This window comes from Mauremys mutica, chromosome 4, assembly GCF_020497125.1.
Source record: "Mauremys mutica isolate MM-2020 ecotype Southern chromosome 4, ASM2049712v1, whole genome shotgun sequence".
Taxonomy (NCBI): domain Eukaryota; kingdom Metazoa; phylum Chordata; order Testudines; family Geoemydidae; genus Mauremys; species Mauremys mutica.
This window is the reverse complement of record NC_059075.1, coordinates 55,610,478-55,619,320: the sequence shown is the minus strand read 5'-3', so window position 1 is coordinate 55,619,320 and position 8,843 is coordinate 55,610,478. Positions and strand designations below refer to the sequence as shown.

Genomic DNA, 8,843 nt, shown 5'->3' with positions numbered 1-8,843 from the left:
GTAAAAATGGGGTAAAGACTTCAGGATTTGTCCTAAAAATTGGTGAAAAAATGTATCTGCTTTTTGTATATAGAAGATGCTAATTTGCAATTTTAGGGCATGTTCCTGATCTTATTCAAGTGAATGGAAAGGTTACCATTTACTTGAGCAGGGGCAGGATTAGGTTCTCCTTGTGTGTATGTTTCCATCATCAATGCTTATTTCAACTTTGTCTCTTTCTATTTTATCTCTTTATGCTTATCTAAGGGCAAAGAGAAAAGAAAATCACTCTTTAACTCTTCCTTAAATGTGCAATTTGAGCCAAAACATTAGAAAATACTCTTACAGTATACTCACTTGGCAAAATATGGAACGATCAAGATGGACCAAATGCAAAAGACAAGACATAAATGAATTGGCATGCCTGACATAAATAATAATAATAATAATAATAATAATAAATTAATAAAAATAATAAATAATCAATACTAAGGGCTGCCACACAAGCATCTCAAAGCATTTTTCAGTGGAACTTGCGCTTCTAATTCACTTGGGCACTTGGAAACCCCTCTACCCGCAGTCACTTAGTAAGTCAATGACAGAGAAGAAAATAGAACCCAGCTGTCTTGTACTAGACAATACTGCAACTCCATTGTGATTACTAAGTGCTGTATAAACCACACAAGTGTTTAAAAAGCTGAGATAGTAAAATCAAGTAGAAATGTCTTAATATGAAATTGCAGTTTTCTCTTTAATGTCTCAGTGTGAAGTTCCTGTTGCCTCTAATAACTATCAGATCTTAATGTGAAATTATGACACTAAGAACTATGATGAGTTTTTTAAGGGGGATATGGGGGCTGTATAAAGTAGCTTGCAGATGCAATACATAAATATATACTATGCATTGTCAAGCTGAAAATTGCACTGTTCACCAGTTGAGAAGCTGCTTTTATAAGTAGTCTTGCAGTAAAGAAACAAACTTGATTACTTCTACAATGATTCCTAGCTGGTGTCAGAACATGACAATTCTGTTGTACTGGGTCAGCAGTGAATACTTCACTCAAATGGTGCAAAGTCAGCTGGTACTTAATTTTTTATCTCCTCAAGAGTGCATTCACTGACTTTATCACTGAGAAGAATGACTCCCTTGCCTAGTGTGATCAAGATCTGCAAATTTGCTGCATCAGCCTATTTAGCCTAGACTGCCACTTGGTTGGTAGGGTTTAGATCTGCTCATATGGCATAGATGTCAGTTCTCTAATAGGCTAGGTGAACCTAGGAAAAGCTTGCCTTTGGGAGCAAACTCACTTTTAGCCCCTTGAAACTTAGGCCTGGGCTACACTAGCAGGGGGGTTTGAACTAAGATACGCAACTTCAGCTACACTATTCACGTAGCTGCAGTCAAAGTATCTTAGTTTGACTTACCTGGCCATCCTCATGGCGGCAAGTCGACTGCCGTGGCTCCCCCGTCAACTACGCTTACTCATCCTGCCGAGGTGGTGTACGGGCGTCGATTTGGGGGGTAGTATAGACGTACCCTTAGGAAAGAGAAAACTCTACAAGTCACCTAGTTTTGTCCACATGAGGCCCCATTGCATAACCAACATTGTCCCCTAGGAAGGGGACTAGATGGAATTTCTTTTGAAGCCCATGCTTTAATCACATAGAGGGGCCATATGTGATATAAGTCACTCCATCGTCCCAAGCACTGAATACCACCTCTGCTGTGACTCAAAATCACATCTTAGGTTCAGGGATGGCACAGCAGAGCACCAAGTCCCAGAGTGGTTTTGTCATTCCTTGCTTTGAGCCATGAGTTTTTAAATAGACTTAAAATGAAAACAAACCCATGCCCTACATCCTCTCTTTCTCCCCCTTCTTTTGCCCAGCCTTTCATTTTCCAACCCCAATTCCCAGAAAGATTTTGTCAAAAATCCATGAATTCCTAGTGTTTCCACCAAGTCACACATCATTCCTTTGTGCTGGTTTCAGCTGACTACTCAAAGGAGGTCCAGAGCTGAGTACCAGTGGAGGAGGTCAATGATCTTTTCTCTCCCTCTTGCCTCTGCCACACCTGGCCCAAATAATCCAATACATTTACTGAGCAGCAGGAAGGTGACCTGGTTCTGAGTCTAACCAGCAAAGTGGTTATTAATGTGAGCCAACTGAAGCTTGTTGATCAGTGTTCCTGTATCTGCCAACCTGCTTCTTTTAGCTCAATAATGTATATGAATTAAGGAATTCTTAGCTGTCTCTTCCCTCATGTCTGAGGCTAGTTCCGAAGTACTTAATAATGAACAGACACTACATGCTTCTGTTTTTCAATATTTGTTCTTAAAAGTCTTTAGTTTATTTAACTCATGTTTTAGGCTACTCTGGTAACCATTTTTAAAATATCTGATACATGTATGCGGTTGAGATATGTATTTCATACTTTATCAATCAGTCTTTTGGAAACATTTTGGGCCTCCTAACGCAGAGTAATTGTGGGCCTGACCCAAAGCCCACCGAAGTCAATGGGCATCTTTCCACTGATTTCAGTGGGCTTTGGATTCGGCCCTGTGTTATTTAGAGTCAAACAGTATACTGCTTAGACCACAAAAACAATGTTTAAAGTATAAAGGGTTTAACTTAAACCTACAAAAGCAGAGTGTCAGTGTTCCAACTTAACCCTTCGCATTCTGGCATTTTCCAGACTGCCAACCAAATGAACACTTTAGGAGGAGGTGTATATATATGTCTGCAGCACCCAGAGGGTTAATCCACCCCATTGTGCATAAGTGTTGGAGCTCTTATGGTATGTAAGATCACACACAGTTTGGAGTTGTTTTGTATTCTTCTTAATTAATATACATTCTCAGGAAGCATCTTCTTTGGTGCTGTTAGGGTATCTGCTGTGAATGTGTATGAAGACTAGTTCTCTTATTTGTATTATGAATTAAATACACATTTGTGTACCATTTATCCATAGAGAGTGCATGGCAAAAGCTTTTATAACTTGTTCCTATTAATGCACGGTTGCCACTTTTAAAACTTTTAATATTCACCCATTCTCAGTTTTTGTTGTAAATCCCAAAAGAGGCTAATTCCCTTTATGGACTCATGGTCTGACAAATGTCCTTTTAATAATTGAAGTATTTGGAGTTTAAGGGGCAGGGCGGGTAGGGAGGAAAGCATCTTAAAGGGGTACATTTCTATATTACATTTTCAGTCCTAACAGGTTTTTAAAAAATGGTTTAAAAATTGCTCTGAAGCTGAGCTCTTTTATGTGACATTTCAGCGAGTGCAAATTTTTATAGCTGAGTAATAAACCCCTACAAATAGGGGTTTCTAATGGGAATATTGATAGACCACTAACTACAGCAGTATTATTGGGCACCAATATAAGAGGAATGACTATTTAAAAACATGGCATTTGTATCCAACTGCATGTTTATCAGTGTTGTCTATAGGAAACATCATTAAAATGTTCCATTGTTTGAATTGTACAAAAATTGTAGGAAAGATGGAGATGTTCAAAAGCATCATTTTCTTTTGTAAAGAACATATATATATATATATATATTCACCATTGTGGAGGAATTAAAGAAACTACTTGTATGGTTTTATGAAGAACAGTTTTGAGTATTAGAAATTATCCACTTATTTAAAAAGATGCATAGAGTATGTCTTTGTCTATGAACAACAGCTGCAAATTGTTAAAGGTTAAATATTAATGAGATAACATTAAACATAATGAGGTAACTTTAGCTACAGGTAGGATTTTAATTGCACTTATTCTGCCCACATTCTTTGATATTACTCATGACACAGATACTAAGACATCAGAAATAGAAGTTGATAGTTACTTAAAACCAAATAAAGCTTCTTAATTTATACCCACTTGACTATGTACATCTGAGTGAGGTAATTTTATTCATACTAAAACAAATAATAATAATAGCCCAGTTATACTTAAATATTAACAATATGAACTTGTGGGGGGAGGAGCAGGAGAAAGTAAAATGAACTTCTGAAGAAGAACTAAATACTTTTTGCAAACAAGTTAGGGCTATTTTTTTGCCTCTCGAATTCTTTAATGACTTGTTGATTCAGAGGTTGTAGCTAGTATTCTTAACTGCACTATGAGAATGATACAATTATTACACTAAGGATATAAAAAACGAGCAATTTAAAGATAAATCCATTTAGGCATCAGCAGAAGGACATTTTGTGTGACCATATTTAGCATGATTAAAAATTTAATCAGAGTAACAGCTATTTACATTCAGTTACTTGAAAGTAATTATTCTAAAGCAGGCAAAATACATAAACGATAATTTAATGATGTTTTCCTCCAGTATAGGTGCCAAAACCTATGCATATATTTCACAATTTGTGCTGAGAAAACAATCCTAACAAGCAGTATAAAAGCAAAGTCACTGAGCACTTTCTCTCCACACCAATGAGTTTCACTTTTGAAGGGAAGAGAATCATAAATCATAATGAACCACAAGTATTAATATGTCTCTGTTTAGGAATTGTGCAGTGCCTGTATTTCCATTTGGTTGAACAAGACCAGGGGCTGGTCCTGCACTTCTTACTGAAGTCAATGGCAGTTTTGCTTGAATAAAGAGTGTTTAGTGGCAGGTTTGCCAGAGTAAGGAGTGCAAGACTGGGACCTAGCTGTGCAAAAGAGACCCACAATTTCAAATGTATTACCTTTGTTAACTTCTCAGGCTAGTTTTTTCCTCAGCTTCAAGGATCTTAATTATAACATTTGCTGGTTCAAAGATTAACATTTAGCATTCCGGGAAAGGCTTTCTGGACACTAGTAACCTGATCAGTATGGTCTTCTTTTGGTCTCTCTCTCTCTTTCTCTCTCTCTGGTTCTTTGTATTGAAGGAGAGATGATAGTATCTGGCACATTCCTTGGATGACTTGAAGATAGCAGCCTTCTGTGTTTGGGGCTGAAAGATTGTGAACTCTGTGTTAGCAGAAATGCCACACAGGGGAGGTGAATAGAACATTAAAAAAGCTTTAGCTTTAGGTAGTGCAGTGCAAGCAGAGTTGAATTTGAGAGCTGGGACTTAAGTGGACATTTGTCCCTGCTTTCCTCCTTAATAAAATCTGAGTGTTAACTGTGGATAAGGGCATTTGAGAGATCACTAAAAATGAATCATTAGAGTGCCCAGAAGAGCTTTATTATGATGTACTGTGAAGAACTTTATAATATACTATGTACTTTTATATGTGCTTATCAGATGCATGTATGTATTACTGAGTATTATAAAAGTAAATTGTTTTGTCCTTTGCTGTAGAGCCAAAGCAATTCATTGCATTAACATAACAAAACTTTTTTAAAATCTCATTTTCTATTGCCCTGTGAGAAAGGACTGTTAAATAGAAACCACAAGCTTCATGACCACAAACATTTTTCTTGTGTATATATATATATATATTTAATTTGAAAATCCTTGGCACAGAAATATTGACTGACCAAACTGAGTTAAAATCAAAATTACCAGCGTGATATCAGGTTTCAAGATTGACTCCTAATAGGTGGGGCCTAGAAAGGTCTCGTAATTACAGTTTGGTTGTTGGGCAGTGTTCACAGCAAGCAGAATCACAGGAATGAATCTCTTCCTGCAATACCACAAGGATGTTGCGGTGGATCTGTTAATCAAAGTAAAAATACTATGGAAAATAAATTATTAAACTATACTAGTATACTAACTTGCCAGATCCAGGGAAAAAATGCAGCCACATTTACATATGTGTCCATCTGTCTGTTTTTACACTTTATGTCTCCAGCCAGTGGGTGAAGTGGTTTTAATCCAAGCTGCAGTCTGATTTTCCTTCTAACATCATATTTTTCTGTGTAAATTATTTGTAACTGGATATACATTTTCTCGACAGTTGCTAGTTCTAAATTGTTCTTTTAAATAATCTCATCTCTCTGGCCATGGCAGTTTAAACTGGAGTAAAGAGAAGAGTTCTCCATGGATAATTTTGTTAGTTAGCAGATTGTTACCATCTCAATGTTGCTGAAATCCCTAATCTCAGGTCAGCGTGAAGCTGCAGTGGTTACAATCCTGTTGCCTGATGTGGTGTGAATGGAAGTGCTTTCTGTCAGAAACATGTGGTCTCTTCAGTGGAGAGCCTGCGTAAATCCTGTGTAAATAGAGGGAGGCTAACAAAGGATGAGCCCCTGCAGCTCAGAGCATTTGGAGCCATTTGGGGGCTGAATTTGCTAAATGCTGCTTATACAGCCTGAAAAGTTGAAGAGAAAGGAGCATAAAATCCCTTCTTTTTTCTCTTTCTGCTCATACCCTGGGGGGAGGGTGTTAAGGGCCAGAGAAGCCTGAGGTAAGCCTATGAAGACTGTTTTTTCAGTGCTCTTTTGAGTGTGAAAAAGGTGGCATGGGTCACTGTCCCCTCTTTAATGTCGGAAAACCCACACAGTCAGTAAATGTTGCATGTAAACTAAAGCATTTCATCTCTTCTCCTGCACTCCATGGCAGTGGGCCATGAACTAGTCACTTGAAAATCACAGAAAAATTTCACTTTAACATGTCCAGACAGTTTAGCACAGCAGGATGGTAAGAGAGATCAGTAATTAGCAGGTTTCCTTACAGTTCCCCATGTCCATATCAGAACATTTTCCCCACCTGATGTGAAAAAATGTTAGATTATAAAGTACTAAACATGAATCTATTGATTTTTATCCCTGCACACAGAAGCCTTCTCCCAAAACAAAAGGCTACACAAATATTTGATCAGCATTTTAGTTTAAACCATAGTCCTTGTGAAACTGTGCATTCGCTTCACAAGTAAACCTCAGCTTTAAAAGCTGATAGTTATGAACACCAAAAAAACCCTAATACTAAACAAAAAAACCACCAGTCTCTGCTTTTCTCTTAATTTCAAACTTATTAAAAAAAAATAAAAACAATTTTAAAAAAGAAGCCAGGAAAATAATAAAGGGAAAAATGATAAAAATTAAAGTTACAGGAGTTATTTCTGCAGGATCTCTTCAACCATCAACTTCAATAGCATATGTAGATGACAGAAAACCTAAAAAATACCTGAAATGTCTTTCCCGTCCCTAAAGTAAAGAAATTGAATATTTATAATAAATGCCTCACTGATAGGGTCAGAACGTAAAGAACAAAGAAAGACACCCATCCAGGAACAGAAAATATCACATTCAACTTTTTTTATTCTCCCTCTTGGGGTGATCAGTATATCTTTTAGTATTTTGCCATTGACATATGTAATTCTTTTTCGAATGAGGGTCTCTATATGCATTCCAAACGTGGGTGCGCATATGCACCATGCGTCAGAGCTGGAAGGTTTTCTTAGCAGCGCATATTGACCTGCATGTGAGTCCTGTGTCACCTTGTGCTCTCAGCCAAGGGTAAAATAGGCCGTGTGGGTCTGTGCCTCTCCAGTTCCCTCTTACTGCCACATGGCTTCAGGCAGAACCCCTGTTCCTTCACACTCTTAGCTTGCTAAGAGAGTGATCTACTTTCCATTTCCTGTATATAGTTGTATATAGCTGTTCTTTTTAGTGTTCTGTAGTTGTTCAACATATGTAATTCCTTCACTCATTGCCAAGTGTCACAAGGGAGTATATAGTTAACTAAAGCCTGCAAACAGGGGCTTGTTCCTTAAGGGAAACACACTAAAATACCACTAAGGGAGGAAGGATGGCTTTATGATAAAGGCACCACACTGGGACTCAGGAAACCTAAGTTCTATTCCTGCTCTTTGAGTGACTTTCTGGATGATCTTGTACCAGTCACTGCAGGTTCACATTCTGAAGGGCCCTTAGTTGGGTGCACAGAAAAATACCTGGATGTTCCTCCCACCATCCTTGGGTGGACTGTGTAAGAGCCAAAAGGCATTGTAGTCCTTGTACCCTGAAAAGTCCAAGATCTTATTACTTGAAAATGCACAAAGAGGTAGGGCTATGTTCTCCCCCCCCCCTGCTTTCATATTGCTTACAGAGCAGGACTGATGCAGCAGGGGAATAAACATGTACTTCATAAAGATGTATAGTAATACTGCATACTTGGAGTTCCTGGAGCCTTCTTACCATGGGCTGCATCTTAAAGGTACCATCTAGTCCATCATCTCACTGTGCCTCAGTTTTCTCATCAGTTAAATGGGGTTAATAATTATTTTTACTCTGCAGGGTGTTGTGAGACTAAATTAATTAACATATACAGGGATTATAAATTTTTAACAAGCTCTGTAAAGGAGTTGTGATCAACTGAGGCACTCAAGCCAAGAGCCCAGTGGTTTAAACAAGAGTGGGATGGAAATTAGGTGCTCTGGGAGAGAGGTCCTTGATTCTTGACCTGGTTTTCCTCCTACCTTAGTCACCTACAGCACAGGTTGTGTGACTTCGGAGCATACTATAAGACTCTTCTGTTTTCCCAGGCTTTTTCCATATGACCAGAGGTTGGATAGTTGGAAAAGAGGCAGTTTTTTTTCTGTTGGGGGTTGCTCTTATTGATCTATTGAGATACTTGGTTTATAATAGTTGTACAGCACCCAGAGCTCCAGTTACAAATTTAAACAAATAAAGGCAGGTGCAAATGTGTGTGCATATGAATTCCCACACATGATTTTCATGCAGAACTCCCCCTCCATTAAACTATTGGGCCTGAACAATCCCTCAGAGGTTTTTCATAAAAAACTGCATCTGCACTGCACTATATTATATTATCTACACCATTTGTTTTTTCTTTCCAAAACTCATACCTGTTAAAGTAGTTGCATTATTTTTAGTACAATGGTGAATTGTTTTTTCTCCTAGTTGAGGTGTATCCTTTCTCTCTTTTGTTCAACAATAACGTGGCTATCAGCTACCTGAC

The 8,843-nt window shown here is 38.0% G+C and overlaps 1 protein-coding gene across 16 annotated transcripts in view; it reads left to right on the top strand.

Annotated features, from left to right (window-relative positions):
- The window catches only part of MEIS2 (Meis homeobox 2), a 180,897-nt gene that overhangs the window by 41,405 nt on the left and 130,649 nt on the right, over positions 1-8,843 (top strand). For 9 of the 16 annotated variants that reach the window (XM_045015795.1, XM_045015798.1, XM_045015799.1 and 6 more), the window contains exon 8: positions 2,675-2,776. The exons of the other annotated variants lie outside the window; for them this stretch is intronic. In XM_045015795.1, the coding sequence (XP_044871730.1) occupies positions 2,675-2,776 (102 nt within the window). The remainder of the gene's footprint in view (positions 1-2,674; positions 2,777-8,843) is intronic. 16 annotated transcript variants of the gene reach the window in all.